At 38.4% G+C, this 18,081-nt stretch overlaps 1 protein-coding gene across 6 annotated transcripts in view; it reads left to right on the top strand.

The window, feature by feature from the left end:
• ELF1 (E74 like ETS transcription factor 1) overlaps positions 1-18,081 on the top strand; it is a 118,595-nt gene that overhangs the window by 52,411 nt on the left and 48,103 nt on the right. For 5 of the 6 annotated variants that reach the window (XM_081549872.1, XM_081549869.1, XM_081549874.1 and 2 more), the window contains one exon: positions 8,688-8,984. In XM_081549872.1, coding sequence (XP_081405998.1) covers positions 8,913-8,984 — 72 coding nt within the window. In that variant the 5' untranslated portion in view covers positions 8,688-8,912. Of the gene's footprint in view, positions 1-8,048; positions 8,091-8,687; positions 8,985-18,081 lie in introns of those variants that run through there. The other variant, XM_081549873.1, reaches the window with a different exon arrangement.

Below are 18,081 nucleotides of genomic sequence, written 5' to 3'. Positions count from 1 at the left end.
ACTGGAGTGGTAACCATTCTCTTCTCCAGGGACTCTTCCTGATCCAGGGATTGAATCTGGGTACTTGGTTTAGAGAGGACTGTGCAATGAGATTTATTTTACAATTGGTGTCTTTTGTTTGTTTGTTTGTTTCTTCATTCAGTAGGAACTTAGAGACTACCCTTGCTTGGGGAAGTGTTAAGTCTGGTTACTTAACTGTAACTACATTTTGGTAAGTTGTAGTAATTTTTTCTTATCTACAGTGTTTTAGTTGTGATAGCAGTATTGTATTCACAGAACTAGCAAGAAAAATGTCAATAAAAGTTTAAAGTATTTTAATGAACTACAAAATTGTGGTAGCTTATAAAAAGGCTTAATAATGTTTCCTTTTCACTTTAGGCTGAGTGAAGGTAAAGCAAGATAGTAGGATATGATAGAACTTGGGAAAGAACAACTAAAGTAAAATTGTAAGATTTAAAACAATAATAGATCTAGAAACTCCTCTGCTTCAGTTATTCAATATAAAAATATTACTGAAAATGATTTTCCAGGTATCAAAAGAGGTCACACAGAATAGTATAGAAACTGTACTATACTATACAGATATTTGTGTAGTGGATTTCTTACTTGTTCAGATACTTTGCTAATGAAAAATACTAATGAAGTTCTATTAATGCAGATAGAGGGACCTGAGTAGAGAATTGGACTGGGAATTGGACAAAAGCAGAGAATTGTTGCTTTCAAGTGTTCAGTGAATGCATTGTCCTAGGTGAATCCATAATTCACCTCAAAGTGTGTGATTCCATACTTATTAGATTGAAAATGGACAGATTCTGTGGAAGATTGTATAGAATTTATCTTGATACCACTGATTTCTCATTTTCATTTCTGCTGAGAGCTAATAGAAAGCATTCTATACTAGAAAAAATTGAAAAGGCCTAACTATGATCTGTTACCGCACAATTGCACTCATCTCACATGCTAGTAAAGTAATGCTCAAAATTCTCCAAGCCAGGCTTCAGCAATACGTGAACCGTGAACTTCCAGATGTTCAAGCTGGTTTTAGAAAAGGCAGAGGAACCAGAGATCAAATTGCCAATATCCGCTGGATCATCGAAAAAGCAAGAGAGTTCCAGAAAAACATCTATTTCTGCTTTATTGACTATGCCAAAGCCTTTGACTGTGTGGATCACAATAAATTGTGGAAAATTCTGAAAGAGATGGGAATACCAGACCATCTGACCTGTCTCTTGAGAAACCTGTATGCAGGTCAGGAAGCAACAGTTAGAACTGGACATGGAACAACAGACTGGTTCCAAATAGGAAAAGGAGTACGTCAAGGCTGTATATTGTCACCCTGCTTATTTAACTTATATGCAGAGTACATCATGAGAAATGCTGGGCTGGAAGAAACACAAGCTGGAATCAAGATTGCCGGGAAAATTTCAATAACCTCAGATATGCAGATGACACCACCCTTATGGCAGAAAGTGAAGAAGAACTAAAGAGCCTCTTGATGAAGGTGAAGGAGGAGAGTGAAAAGGTTGGCTTAAAGCTCAACGTTCAGAAAACTAAGATCATGGCATCTGGTCCCATCACTCCATGGGAAATAGATGGGGAAACAGTGTCAGACTTTATTTTTTTGGGCTCCAGAATCGCTGCTGATGGTGACTGCAGCCATGAAATTAAAAGACGCTTACTCCTTGGAAGGAAGGTTATGGCCAACCTAGATAGCATATTTAAAAGCAGAGACATTACTTTGCCAACAAAAGTCCGTCTAGTCAAGGCTGTGGTTTTTCCAGTGGTCATGTATGGATGTGAGAGTTGGACGGTGAAGAAAGCTGAGCGCTGCAGAATTGATGCTTTTGAACTGTGGCGTTGGAGAAGACTCTTGAGAGTCCCTTGGACTGCAAGGAGATCCAATCAATCCATCCTAAAAGAGATCATTCCTAGGTGTTCATTGGAAAGTCTGATGTTGAAGCTGAAACTCCAATACTTTGGCCACCTCATGTGAAGGGTTGACTCATTAGAAAAGACCCTAATGCTGGGTAGAATTGGAGGCAGGAGGAGAAGGGGACGACAGAGGATGAGATGGTTGGATGGCATCACCAACTTGATGGACATGGGTTTGGGTAGACTCCGGGAGTTGGTGATGGACAGAGAGGCCTGGTGTGCTGCAATTCATGGGGTCGCAAGGAGTTGGACACGACTGAGCGACTGAACTGAACTGATGATCTGTTACATAAGAATCATTCCATTCACTACAGTTGATGGACTTATTGCTTGCTTCTCATTTCTTACATAGCTCCTCTTCTCTCACTTTTTTCATTCTTTTTCTAAATTTTCATTGTAATTCTAGTTTCATGGTTTTTCCAAACTATTATGATGAGTATGTCTATATGTTGAAAAGAGCAGTTTATTAGGTTACCACTTCATATAAAAATACTTTCCGATCAGGCAATCAGGCATTTGGCATCTGGAGTTACTACATAACTCCACTTCCTTAAATATTCCCAGCCTTATGAACACACACACACAGTCTGAATGCTTTATTAGAGATAGTCATTCAAATTAAAAGTAGTCATTCAACCACCCTTTGCTCTAAGCCGGTATATTTTACCTTCTTTGGGCCAGAGCTGTCTAATCTAAAAACTTTTTGCTTTTTTGTTTAATTAGTTCCCTTTATCAGTTTTCATGTTAAGCATAATGAGTTGGTGGCCTGGCAACTTCCAAAGGGTAGCAGTGATTTTTTTTTAAAAAATTGATGAATCGATGGGTTTATAAAATCTTGTGTTTAAAACCCTTTTGAAGGAAGCTTAAATTTGTATTCAATTAGGGATTAAGGAAGCAAATGTGAAAAAGTGTTAAAAACTGATTTTGACTATCATATGTTTATTATACCTGAAATCTTTTATAATAAGTTATACAAAAATTAACCGCTTGAGTTAGTTGTAGTAGCCAGTAATGTGGCTGAGGGTTTTGTGTTTACAATCAGTAAATTTGTTTTGTTTGGATTAGGAGCATAATGGAACTCTGTCTTAAGGGAATCTTGCCAGACAGGGTGTGGTCCCAACCTTGAAGCAACTGGATTTATCAAATAGGTGCCAAATTTTTAGGCACTGGAATAGGAGTATACTTTTGTTGATATGGGGCTACAGTGTTTGTTCAGTTCAGTTCAGTTCGGGTGCTCAGTCATGTCCGACTCTGCGACCGCATGAACCGCAGCACACCAGGTCTCCCTATCCATCACTAACTCCCGGAGTCCACCCAAATCCATGTCCATCAAGTCGATGATGCCATCCAACCATCTCATCCTCTGTCGTCCCCTTCTCCTCCTGCCCCTAATCCTTCCCAGCATTAGGGTCTTTTCCAATGAGTCAACCCTTCGCATGAGGTGGCCAAAGTATTGGAGTTTCAGCTTCAACATCAGCCCTTCCAAAGAACACCCAGGACTGATCTCCTTTAGGATGGACTGGTTGGATCCCCTTGCAGTCCCAGGGACTCTCAAGAGACTTCTCCAACACCACAGTTCAAAAGCATCGATTCTTTGGTGCTCAGTTTTCATTATAGTCCGACTCACATCCATACATGACTACTAGAAAAACCATAACTTTGACTAGATGGACGTTTGTCAGCAAAGTAATGTCTCTGGTTTTTAATATGCTATCTAGGTTGGTCATAACTTTCCTTCCAGGGAGCAAGTGTCTTTTAATTTCATGGCTGCAATCACTATCTGCAGTGATTTTGGAGCCCCCCAAAATAAAGTCTGACACTGTTTCCATTGTTTCCCCATCTATTTGCCATGAAGTGATGGGACCAGATGCCATGATCTTTGTTTTTCTGAATGTTGAATTTTAAGCCAACTTTTTCACTCTTCTCTTTCACTTTCATCAAGAGGCTCTTTAGTTCTTCTTTGCTTTCTGCCATAAGGGTGGTGTCATCTGCATATCTGCTGCTGCTGCTGCTAAGTCGTTTCAGTTATGTCCGACTCTGTGCGACCCCCTAGACGGCAGCCCACCAGGCTCCCCCATCCCTGGGATTCTCCAGGCAAGAACACTGGAGTGGGTTGCTATTTCCTTCTCCAAAGCATGAAAGTGAAAAGTGAAAGGGAAGTCGTTCAGTCGTGTCCGACTCCTAGCGACCCCATGAACTGCAGCCTACCAGGCCCCTCCATCCATGGGATTATCCAGGCAAGAGTACTGGAGTGGGGTGCCATTGCTGCATATCTGAGGTTATTTATATTTCTCCCGGCAATCTTGATTCCAGTTGTTTGTTTCAGTCTAGCAAATAACTGTGTTAATGGAGACTCCCAAGGAGTATGGATATGAGACTTAAGCACCTGTTACATTACGTATAGATTTACATATAGACTGTTACATATAGACTGTTGCACTATACTTAGAATATAATGAAGCTAATCTTTATTGAGTAAAATTTATATGCCAGGCATTTCTGCACATACGTTTACATCTCATCTTCATAGAAAATATAGATTTTGATGGTGTTATAATCATTTTACAGAGTGAGGAAACTATGGCTTATAGCTGTTTTGCAGGAAGGGGGGACTGACACTAAGTAAGTAACTTGTCCATCGTCACAGTGCAGAAGATTCAGACCCAAGTGGTCTGATGCCAGAGCCTGTGTTCTTCCGTTTTGCTTGAGCTACTGCTTCACCTTAAATATGAAGCTTAGTTTGACCGTAAGAGCTGAGGAACCTCACTGATGAGGTATTTCTCTGGCGTGAGTCCTTGAAGAGTAAGAATATGGTCCTTCCCAACTTGAAAGAGATGAGAGCCAGCTCGGGGAATTTTCATTATTTGGTGGATTCCTAACTAGATGACCTCTCAAAACTGTGCAGATAAGTTAACTGTTTATGTCTTTGTGTTGAATGAGTTGTTTCCACTTTTTACTTATTTTATAAAGACTAACTGATACTTTGAAAGTTATGGAATATGCTTGGTAACTATTAATACTGCAGAGTGTTCCTAAATGTAATACATATAACTAATGGTTAGTAAATTCAACCATATTTAAAATTTACTGAAGACCTTATAATTTTGTTGAAGTAGATAAAAGGCCCCTACTTTATCCTAAGAACCCATGTTTTTTCCATTCTAGAGCAAATTTGAGGAATAAAAATGATAGGCTTAGTTTTGAATGTTTTAGACACATCGACTCTGACATGGACTTATCCAGTAGATAATCTGATGAGTAGATTTAGACATCAAGAGCTAAACAAGAGATGGAGATTTGTTTTTTCTAATTTGATACATGTGTTTACTTAGAAACCTGTGTCCTAGGGAATTCCCTGGTGGTTCAGTGGTTAGGACTGAGAGTTTCCACTGCACAGGACATGGGTTCCATCCCTGATCGGAAAGCTAAGATCCCACAAGCTGCACAGCACAGCCTAAATAAATGACTAAGAAGAAAAAAAAATTAAAAAAGAAAGAAAGAAACTGTGTTCTAAGCTATTACAGCATGAAGGATTTGAGTAGATTTAGACACTGTGTACTTCAGTCATGGACAGAGTCCTGATTTAGGAGATGAAGGTTCTAGTTGTAATTCTGTTATGCTTTCAGATTGTGACACCTTGGGCAAAGAGACTCAGTTCACTTGTGAAAATTGAATCATCGATCTAGGTGTCTCGTCTCATCTCTTACTGAAAAAATATTAATACACTGAGACTGTTGTTTAAGTACGTCTAATATGGGTGGGTAGACTTACAAGGTGGCGCTAGTAGTAAAGAATCTGCCTGCTAGTGCAGAAGACACAAGAGATGCGGATTCCCTGGGTTGGGAATATCCCCTGTAGTAGGAAATGGCACCCCACTCCAGTATTCTTGCCTGAAGGATCCCAGGGATAGAGGAGCCTGGTGGGCTACAGTCCATAGGGTCGCAAAGAGTTGGACATGATTGAGCACAGCAATATGTATGGGTGGTACCTCTGGATCAGGAATTACAAAAACTCTTCCCAAGAACAACCTCGGTGCCATAGGCTGTATACATACTCAGAGAAAAGAAAGAGGGTCAGAGGCCTAATAAAGCCAATAAAAGAACGCAGGAGCTTTCCTTTCCTTACACATTCTCAGTATGTGAATGAAAGTATAGAAATGAACGAAAGCTACTCACCAGAATAATGGTGTCTCTTTCTACCCTAACAAAGTCTTAGTGATCATGGGCGATCATTTCAGTTTGGTTGATTACTGTTGGTTGCTAGTATGTACTATAATGTGTAAATATGTTGATTGCTTGTCCCTACTTTTGAAATTAAAAAAAAATTTTTTTAAAGAATAATAGCACTGTGGAAGTGCTGGTAAGAAAACCTTTGTGATTGCAGTGGAAAAGAAAGTGAAACTTCACTTAGATGTGTTCACATTGGTCATTGGAACAGTGTCACTTTTGTATTTACGAATAAATGGATTTTGGACTAGTCTTTTGGAATCCAACCTTTTACAGAAAAAACACAACTTTTTTTTTATCAGGAAACATCCCTTGATTCTGGTTATCTGGTTATTCTTACTGTGGTTCATCAAGTTTAGAATATTGGTTTCCTCATTATCAAAAGTATTATACTCATTGTTTATGAAGAACATACATAGAAAGAGTTTAACCATCTATGATAGATTGTAAAAATTTGATAGATTGATGATAGAAAACAACTACCTGTCATCAATACCTGTCTTTTATTATGGGCACATAGATCTGTAGTTACAGAAGAAACGTTAAACCAGTGGTTACTTACCCAGAGATGGTTTGCTCTAACTATCATGGTGCCTGGCACATTGCTCTGCAAATAATAGGCCCTGAAACATGTATTCAGTTGAATTAGGGGGACATACTTTTCAAGTGTGAGACAGTATGCAGTTAGTGCTAATTTTGTGATAGGGGCAATAAGTGTTGTATTTTTGAAGGCCCGTGTAGGTCAAGTCATAGAGGTTGGGAGGCTGTGAAAGAAATGGGACTTGAGTTGAGCATTTTGAAGGATGGAGAACATAGAAATGGCTGCTGAGAAGTGGGAGAGGAATTCCAGGTGTAGGGGACACTCAAAGCTGAGAAGGGAGGCGAGAATGAATGTGGTTTGTGTGAACTGCCTGGGAAGACGTGCCTCGTACAGAAGAATTGGGTGAGACTTTAAAGGAAAGTATCGTATGTACGTTCTATATATCTGTCTGTCGAAGTACCTTTCCCACCTCTAGACTTGGTGCATTGCTCAAAAACTGCCTGACTCAAGGGGAGCGGGGTCTGTGTACATGGATCTGATTCATGTTGTGGTTCAGCAGAAACTGACACAACATTGTAAAGCAATTACACTCCAATTAAAAAATAAAAAAATGCCTGAATAGTAGTGCTAGAAATATTTTCCCAATGTTAGAGTTGAACTCATTATTAAAAGAAGTGGACTAGGTGAATATGGGAAACTGCTGGGTAAGAAGTTAATGAGCAGAAATATCACCTGAATTGAATTGAATTCTTAACTATTTAAGTTTTTTTTTTTAATTTTTAATTTCCTGTTAGGGAAATCATAGTCATCCATGATAACCCCTAGAATCTGGAATATATAGGAAATTGACTACTGAAATTAGAAAAATGAGTGTGTGATTTAGCTAGCACACACTGGCTGGATTTAAGTTTTCAGGGAAAGTGATTCATGAAATCAGCTTCATTCCTGAACTTGTCTCTTTAAAATTAAAATTGTAGATGCCGTTTCAAAGAACTAGATGTTATCTAATGTGATTATTTGTATATCTTTGTCTCTATTATGTCATATTTGTGGCCATAACCATATGATGCAGTGTTTAACAAAATTGTGATCAGCTTTTAAATTAAAATTTTCTTTGACTTTTGTTAGTAGTAGTAACTTTAAAAAAAAATTAAATAGACAGACATTTTTGCAGGCACTTTGTAAAGCTTTTCTCCCTCCACTGTGAAATTGTTCTCACTCTTAAGTTGCGCTTCTGTTTTTCTTTTGTGAAGTGCAGTTCTTTGCATGTTCTAATTTGCCATGACGTGGTCAAGTGCTGTTTCCTTCCTGTTGCTTGCAAGCCTGTGCTAGAGATAAGGGTACATTTCAGTGCATTAAAAAAGAAGCCACTGAAGACAGACTTCAGCATGGTAAAGCATTCTACTTACCAGAAACCTTTCTAAAGAACAGAAAGAGGGGGCTTTAATTTCTGCTTATTTTTAAAAGCTCTAAAACAGTACTTGTTAAACTTTAAATGTATTAGAGCGAATTTAAAGCCTAACAAGGATATTGTCTGAATGTTTATATCTGACCTAATGAGAATATTATCTGAATGTTTCTATTTAGGCAAAAAATATGTATTATGAAATTACTCATGGAGTACCAATTCCTGTGTGTGTGGTTTGCTAAGTTAGTAAAAAGAAGTTGTTTATATGTCCTTTATTGCAATTACAAGAACCTAGTTATGGCTGGGTGGAATTTTTTTTTTTTTTTAATTAATAGTGCTTAGTAGTTTAATAGGGAGTTGGAGGAAGGATGGCTTCATTTTCAGTAATGAGAGGTGATGTTTTCTTAGTAGGAATGAAATCTTAAAATACGTACCTAGTGTAAAAAAAATTCACTAGTCATGTTGCTTTTGTTTAAAAACATTAAAAAATACTTTGGAGACATTGCCATCTGTATTGACTGTTATATTCTAAATAATATGATTGCTTTCTCATAACTAACTTAAGCTTTATGTTTTTCAGGTCAAGAAGTTCCAGAGAAGAAAAATTTCAGAAAAATTGCCTCAGTTTAAGTAAAATCTCAGTGAAGCAAGAAAATTTGAAGTACCTTCCTTAAAGAAAACCTGGGCATACAGTAACTTCACAGGCCTAGCTGGGCTTATTTGCGCAGATTACTCACTGGTCTCTGCTGCCTGGCACTTGGACCTGTTTGGAATCTCTCATGTGGATCTAAGGGGATGCTTTATTATGGCTGCCGTTGTCCAACAGAACGACCTAGTGTTTGAGTTTGCTAGTAACGTCATGGAGGATGAACAACAGGTATGAATGATACTTAGAGAAAGTTGGATTTTAATAAAAGTATTATTACGATTTTTCTATTTGTCTCAAAATTACTTTCTTTAAAAGAGAGCAGGAGAAACTTTATTAATATAAGCACTCAGATATCTAAAATGTGAAAGTAATGTGATTTTGTGTGTTAAGTACTAGTTAATTCACTAAGAAAGAATTTTATCTTTAGCTTTGATGTGGTAACAAGGATATAGTACTTTGGGGGTTAGACTTTTTTTGTAAAATGAGAACTTAACAGTAAATATCTTAAGTAATTATTTCAAAATACTTTGAAAAGTTCTAGATGACATAGTGACAAGACATGTATATTTTTCTTAGGACTGGTGATTGTAATACTTGCTTGTAATTACACAGTTTTAATATATGTGGTTAGTTACAGTTACTAATACTGAACTGTTCCTTGGGTGGAAAGATGTTAGCAGTCTCACCATCAGACATTGTTTCAGTCCAAAGCATGTGACTCTGAGGAAGTTACTTAACTTCTCTAGATCCTGATTTCATCACCTGCTGATTGAGGGCATTGAAGGGAAGAATTTCTAAATGGGCTCTCTTTTGTTGAATTTATACAAGATGTGCGAGTTACTATTTCTAGAATGAAAAAGCTTCAAGAGATGATGGCAAAAGGACTGAGTTAATTCTGCTGTCTCCCCTCCCAGGGGTTCTTGGGACTTTATAATCTACTTCATTTTGAACAGGTTATTTGGAAATGTAAGATGTGGTGTGAAAGAAGTCATGTGTAAGAGAGATTCAGTATACTGGGAGAAATATTGTCAGAGCTGGTAGATTTAAAATATGTCTATAAAGTTGATATAAATACTGAAATAAGCCTAATTCTAAATACCTGACTTTAATAGGCCAATGGTAACATATCATGCTTTTATTCTAGGTGATTCTTACTTTTGGCAGGGCATTGTAATTTCTTAGTTCTTGCTATTGTACTGTCGAATGAAGAGACAGAAGAAAAATTTCTAAGTAAACCTACAAAGGGTGAGAATTTGGATTAAGGTGCTTAAAATCAAGATGAACTTTTGCTAGAGAAGGAAAGAGTGTGAGGGAAGGGATTGCATCCCAGTGAAAAATAGTTTAATCTAGGAACAATAGAAAAGACATGTTAGGAGGAGAAAGTGTTTTGAATTTGTCTTAAAATAGAATGTTTCTGTTAAGTTTTGAAAACAGTGTGTTTACTGTGCAGGCCTGGAAATGAAAGATCCGAGGCTTGATGTGGTGAGGTTTGCTCTTGGGGTGTGGCCACGGGACAGAGCTCTGAGCCGCTCGCTAGCACACTTGCACTGCACTGGCATTGATGCACTTTGACCATGAGAAACACGCTTTATTTTACGGTGGGGTATCCATGCCTGTGTCTGTATAGCCTTAGGAAACAAGATAGTACCTATGCTTACTGTATATGAGATGATGGACTTCGTTTAACTTGGAGAGGTTATTAATGTCTTTGGGTAGGGAGATGTACACATACCTTCAAACGTATATGTTTTTTCTTAAGTTATTTATTTGTGTAAGAGTCATTGGAAAGACCCTGGTGCTGGGAAAGATTGAAGGCAAAAGGAGAAGAGGGCGGCAGAGGATGAGATGGTTGGATGGCATCACCAACTCAGTGGACTTGAATTTGAGCAAACTCCGGGAGATAGTGAAGGACAGGGAAGTCTGGCGTGCTGCAGTCTATGGGGTCGCCAAGGGTTGGACACGTCTTAGTGACTGAACAACGACAACAACATTTATTTTTTGTCTAACAAAATGAGTATTTATTAGTTTTTGCAGAAGTTACTCTAAGGACTACAAAAATGAACCATGGGCAAACAAACACTCTCATCCCTATTTTACAATGAGGAAATTGAGAAAATAGGTTGACTTATTCGAAGTCATACAGTTAGTAAATAGTGGAGCTGCAGCTTGAACCCAAGCAGTTTGACTTTCATTAATGATACTGAATACTCTTACCATAATGAATGCTGATCATACAGTATTATAATGAATTGGCCAGGTTTAGGGTTTTTCCATTTGTGGCCAGGAACATAGGAAACTTAACTTGACTCATGCAGATCAAGTAGTATCAGGCTTATTAGCATCTTATCTTAACTCTTAGGTAGATACTGCTGTGCTTCATTGCTTTTCATTTGCTTCAATTTGTTTTTGGTTTAAAAGTAAGAGCATGCCAATTATAAAATAAGTAGCCTAATACAAAGATACAAAGTAAATCATGAAAACCCTTTTCACTTACTCCCCCTAATCCTGTTCTCAGAAGTTACCATTATTAACTATTTGATTTGTGACTTTTTGAACAAAGGCCTAAAGGAAAGAACAGTCTATATTTATACCAACCTATATACAGAAATTATTTTTAAGATACAAATGAAAGAATGCAGTATCCTTTTTGTGACTTATTTTCACTTAATGTATTACAAATACTTGTGTGTACTTATGCCAGCACTGCTAGTCATTTGTTTTTCCACATAGTGGATGGTTCATAATTTATTTTACCAGTATTTGATCATGGACAATTGGCTAGTCTCAATATTTTGCTGTTATATTATAAATGAATATCCTGGCTTGGGAAGCAGTAAACTTATAATGGTTAACAGCTCAGATACTGAAGTCAGAGCACCTGGATTTGAATTCTTGCTTCACTGCTTATTACCTCTGTGACTTTGGGCAAGTTACTTAACTTCTCTGTGTCTTAGTTTCCTTATCTGCAAGAGGGAGATGATAATAACAGACTTGATTCTATAGGTAGAGTTATTGTGAAAATTGAATGAGTCAATACACATAAAGTTCTTAGAACTATGCCTAGCATACAGTAATATTTACTGAGCCCTATCATTTCATTATTACACATGTGTGTTCACGTGTATGTATAGTATATCTTTGTACACTTGTATGACTATTTCTGTAGTTAAGTAGAATTACCGAGTTTACTAATAAAAGTATAAGCTAAACGTACTACCAAATCATTCTTTAGAAAGCTGTATCAGTTTCTACTACCGTAACAGTTCAGTTCAGTTGCTCAGTCATGTCCGACTCTTTGAGACCCCATGGACTGCAGCACGCCAGGCCTCCCTGTCCATCACCAACTCCCAGAGTTTACCCAAACTCATGTCCATTGAGTTGGTGATGCCATCTAACTATCTCATCCTCTGTTGTCTCCTTCTCCTCCCGCCCTCAATCTTTCCCAGCATCAGGGTCTTTTCAAATGAGTCAGCTCCTTGCGTTAGGTGGCCAAAGTATTGAAGCTTCAGCTTCAGCATCAGTCCTTCCAATGAACACTCAGGACTGATTTCCTTTAGGATGGACTGGTTGGGTCTCCTTGCAGTCCAAGGGGACTCTCAAGAGTCTTCTCCAACACCACAGTTCAAAAGCATCGATTCTTCGGCACTCAGCTTTCTTTATAGTCCAACTCTCACATCCATACATGACCACTGGAAAAACCATAGCCTTGACTCTACGGACCTTTGTTGGCAAAGTAATGTCTCTGCTTTTTAATATGCTGTCTAAGTTGGTCATAACTTTTCTTCCAGGGAGCAAGCATCTTTTAATTTCATGGCTGCAGTCACCATCTGCAGTGATTTTGGAGCCAAAAAAATAAAGCCTGTCACTGTTTCCGCTGCTTCCCCATCTGTTTGCTATGAAGTGATGGGACCAGATACCATGATCTTAGTTTTCTGAATGTTGAGCTTTAAGCCGACTTTTTCACTCTCCTCTTTCACTTTCATCAAGAGACTCTTAGTTCTTCACTTTCTGCCATAAGGGTGGTGTCATCTGCATATCTGAGGTTATTGATATTTTTCCCGGCAGTCTTGATTCCAGCTTGTGCTTCCTCCAGTCCAGCGTTTCTCATGATGTACTCTGCATTAAGTTAAATAAGCAGGGTGACAATATACAGCCTTGACGTACTCCTTTTCCTATTTGGAACCAGTCTGTTGTTCCATGTCCAGTTCTAACTGTTGCTTCCTGACCTGCATACAGGTTTCTCAGGAGGCAGGTCAGGTGGTCTGGTATTCCCATCTCTTTAAGAATACCATAACAGTATATCACTAACAAATCCTTTTTTCTTTTTGGGCAGTCTTTTAGGTGAAAATTACATTTTTCCATTTAATTTGCATTGGCTACTAGTAGTGAGGTTATGTGATGTTCCATTAAATTTACTGATTGTTCATTTGAATTTTCTTTGAATTACTAATATTCTTTTGCCTGGTAGGAGTTCTTTATATGTTATGAATTTACATTAGTGTCATTGTCTTCTAATTCATTGTACAGTTAATGGTTAACTCTTTTTGTGACACGCAGTGTGCATATATAGTCCCAATCTGATGCTGTCTTTTAGCAACAATTTGTCTTTTGCCCTGTGGAAATTTAAAATACTTACATCATGTGTTAGTTGCTCAGTCATGTCAGACTTTTTGCAATCCCATGGACTGTAGCCCACCAGGCTCCTCTGTCCATGGAATTCTCCAGGCAAGAATACTGGAGTGGGTAGCCGTTCCCTTCTCCAGGGGATCTTCCCAACCCATTGATCAAACCTAGGTCTCCCACATTGCAGGCAAATTCTTTACTGTCTGTGCCACCAGAGAAGCCTATTTATATCATAAAATTTACCAATTTTGGGGGTGATTTTTCTTTAGGAAAGCTTTTCTTACCCCTAACACTATTGACTATTCTTTTTATATTTTATAGGTATAATGCCTTAGTCCACATGAAAACTGCTTTTATAGGATGCAAGGTATAGGAATCTGACAACTCTCCTCGCCCACAAATGGGGATATTGGCTCTTTACCATTTATTGTTTTATGATTTCTACACTGAGACTGCTGCTCTTGTTATATACTAAATTACCATATGTATAGACTAGTTTTGAACTTGTCTAATGTATTTTATTTCATTTACCTGTTTTGTATTGTGCCAATGTCACATTGCTTTTTATTAGTATCACTTCATAGATTTGATATCTTTTCAGATATTCTCCCTCCCCTTCCAAAAATTGGGGTAGAGTTTTGAATGAATTTTAAGACTGACTTGTCAAGTTATATAACTCTATTGGGATTTTGACTTTTCAAAGTTAAAAAATATTTGTGTCTTTAAACTAATTTACTCTGTTTTTTGATCCTATATTGGCTTAATTAGTTGGTCTTTATAAAATCACTGTTTTGAAGGCACCGGATTAGAATATATTTCCTGCTTTTAGTTATGGTTTGTAGTTATTAGTGTATTTGTCTAAAGAAACAGACACCATTAATGTGTGATTGCCATCACCTTGATCATTTTCTGTTATATCAATTCTACTCCTTTCAGAACTGCATGGAAGAATTCCTTTGGGCAGGGATGAAGAAGGGGGTATTGGAAAGGAAATATCAATATTGTTGATGCTGAGAAGCCATATATTTATTTTTTTAATTAATTTATTTAATGGAGGATAATCACAATACTGTGATGGGCTTTTTTTTTCATGTATGCATCTGCATGAATCAGCCACAGGTATACATGCGTCCCCCCCCATCTTGAACCCACCTCCCCCTTCCCTCCCCACCCTCTCCCTCCGGGTTGCCCTGGAGCACTGGCTTTGGGTGCCCTGCTTCACGCATTGAGCTTGGCAGCAGCCGTCTGTTTCACACATGGTAATATGCATGTTTCAGTGCTATTCTCTCAAATCATCCCACCCTCACCTTCTCCCACTGAGTCCAAAAGTCTGTTCTTTACATCTGTGTCTCCTTTTCTACCCTGCATGTAGGATCCTTGTTACTGTATTTCTAAATTCCATATAAATGCATTAATATACAGTATTTCTGACAAGCCATTTAGAAGGGTATTCTTGCTGTCTGTTCCAAGCTAGGTCTGTTTGTTAGGTGAGAATAAGGTACTTCTGTGGGAGAGCCACACCATCAGTATTGAATTACAGTATACTTTTATTTGAAGGTGCCTTGTTTGACCTTATTGAACAGGTATGTTTGCCTGGTAAATGTATGAGAATAAAAAGAAAGCTGAAGGTTGTGGACGTAAGTTTCTAAAGAGTAGGAAAATTGACTATATGCTCAAATATTCCAGAAGTTAATTGTGTGAAAAACAGCTGGTAGTTTAATGCTTTTTATTATTTTGATATGTTAATTACACTTCAGTTTTTTAGTTGTTGGTTCTAAAAGTAGAATTTAGCATATCATAGTTACTTGTACTTAATAGACTTAGCTCCACCAGGGAGAAGGTTGGTGACATGCTAGGGAAAGTGAAACAAATATTTTTATAAAATCCCATCCCTGTGTAAGAAGATGGCCTTGTGGCTTTCATGCTTAGGGTATAAACTAGTCTGGGCTGACTGCTGATTCCCGGAGGCTGAAGGATAAACAGCGCTTGCTATCTTTTCACCAAGCTGCCCATTCTCATGCAGTGTTTTGGAATCACTATTCAGTGTAACTTCCCTGGTGGCTCAGATGGTAAAGAATCTGCTTGCAATGCAGGAGATGTAAGAGACATGGGTTCAATCCCTGGGTCAGGAAGATGCCCTGGAAGTAGAAATGGCAACCCACTCCAGTCAATTCTTGCCTGGAAAATTCCACAGACACAGGACCCTGGTGGGCTACAGTCCATGGGGTCGCACAGAGCTGGACACGACTGGGTGATTAACACTTTCATACACAGTGTAGCAGAGGTTAGCCCAAAGTGCTGTGGATACAGAGAAGGGATCCTTGGACTGCACTGGAACTTTGGGAAAGCTTCCCTGTGGAAATTACATTTGGATCTTGAAGGAAGATCTCGTTTATTTGACAGATGAAGAAGAGGAAATGTTTCAGAAGAGTAGAATATACCAAAACTTTTGATAGATTTCTCTTGACTGTATAATCAATCTAAACACCTTAACTTTCGGTTAGAAGCTTTTCATAGTGCGACTGTTTGAGGCTCTTTTCTTTCTTATACTGTGTTTTGCCAGCCTACTGTATAATTTTCCTAGATGCTTTCCTGCTTCACCACTGTTTGACCTTCCACATTCATACCAGTTACCTGTTCTAAGTTCTAATAATCTTTCAAAATCTTAGGACAAAACCTACTTATTCTGGGAGCTTAACCTAAAATCATCTCTTAAGTAATTAATAACTTTATTCTGCTATTCCTATATGACCTATTGTCATCGTCATACATTTGCCATGTTAAATTTTTTATATATACATTAACTTCCCAGATAAGTGCTACTTGAAGAAGGGGTTGCCTTACCCTCTTAGTAGTCTCCATGACTTTAAAATAATTTATATGAAGCACAAGCTGAAATCAAGGTTGCCAGGAGAAATACAAAACCTCAGATACTCAGATGAAACCACCCTTATGGCACAAGGTGAAGAGGAACTAAGGAGCCTCTTGATGAAAGTGAAAGAGGAGAGTGAAAAAGCTGGCTTAAAACTCAACATTCAGAAAACTAAGAGCGTGGCATCCGGTCCCATCACTCCATGGCAAATAGATGGGGAAACAATGGAAACAGTGAGCTTATTTTTTTGAGCTCCAGAATCACTGTAGATGGTGACTGCAGCCATGAAATTAAAAGACCCTTACTCCTTGGAAGAAAAGCTGTGACCAACCTAGACAGCATATTAAAAAGCAGAGACATTACTTTGCCAAAAAAAGTCCGTCTAGTCAAGGCTATGGTTTTTCCAGTGGTCATGTATGGATGTGAGAGTTGGACTATGAAGAAAGCTGAGTGCCGAAGAATTGATGCTTTTGAACTGTGGTGTTGGAGAAGACTCTTGAGAGTCCCTTGAACTGCAAGGAGATCCAACCAGTCCATCCTAAAGGAAATCAGTCCTGAATATTCATTGGAAGGACTGATGCTGAAGCTGAAGCTCCAATACTTTGGCCACCTGATGCGAAGAACTGACTTAACTGGAAAAGACTCTGGTGTTGGGAAAGATTGAAGGCAGGAGGAGAAGGGGACGACAGAGGATGAGATGGTTAGATGGCATCACCGACTGGATGGACATGGGCCTGAGCAAGCTGTGGAGGTTGGTGATGGACAGGGAAGCCTGGTGTGCTGCAGTCCATGGGGTCGCAGAGAGTTGGACGTGACTGAGTGACTGAACTGATAATACATTGATTGGCTGTGTCCTCTTAAAGATTTTTCTTCCTTCTCTTAATCCTGTTGGCAAAATGATGTGGGATATATATGTATGTTTCTGTTATGGCCCTTATTGCATCAGAAGGCATTTGAATGAAAGGTGATATCTTGCCCACACTCTCTTGACTACAGTTTTTTTTTCTGGGACCTGTTTGTCCACATTCTCACTTAGTGCATGGGCAGTGTGGCATGTCAGCACAATTCAGAGACCAGGAATAGATATTCATGGAGTTCTTTTTGTTTTGTTTTCTGAAAATGTATTTAGAACTATTCTGTTAAATGTGTTTAGTGAAAGCCACCTCACATAACTTAAATTTTGTTATTGAAATTATCAATAAGTAAGTATCCATTGAAAGTTTTCATATTTCTTGAGATACTCATTCAAGTTGTAGAGAGGGAATTTTTGACATGATTGTATCTTGAGAGTAAGGTCATAGTTTGTTGACTGAGAAAAGTATAGATCACATCAACCTGCCATTTTTTTAGTTGAAATGGTAAAATCCTGTTAAGCCAGGAAGTTAGTGTTCCTTAGAGTAGAAGGAATGTGTTGGCAGTGTTCTGTGTGTAACTTGTTCAGCACCAGTGTTGTGGAGACAGGAAGTTGAAATGATGTTACTAACCTGTACATGGATAGGCTAGATCCTCTATTATTTACTTAGAGTTCCAGGTTTACTGACTGCTCTATCTGTTCCTGTCATCCTCGTTCTTAATCTTGGCAGTTCATATTTATCAGATATATTAAAAGTTTGACCATCTGTAAAACAAACACACAGAGATTGCTTATTTCTTTTTCTTGTAAAAATTTTTTCAATTTTGGCTGCACTGGGTCTTCATCGCTTTTCACGAGCTTTCTCAAGTTGCGGCAAGTGGGGGCTCCTCTGTTGCAGTGTGTGGGCTTCTCATTATGGTCATGTCTCTTGTTGCAGAGCACAGGCTTCAGGAGGTGCAGTTCCTGGGCTCTAGAGC

This window comes from Giraffa tippelskirchi, chromosome 12, assembly GCF_054371585.1.
Source record: "Giraffa tippelskirchi isolate mGirTip1 chromosome 12, T2T-mGirTip1v1.2.pri, whole genome shotgun sequence".
Lineage (NCBI taxonomy): Eukaryota > Metazoa > Chordata > Mammalia > Artiodactyla > Giraffidae > Giraffa > Giraffa tippelskirchi.
This window is presented reverse-complemented; position numbering and strand designations above follow the sequence as displayed.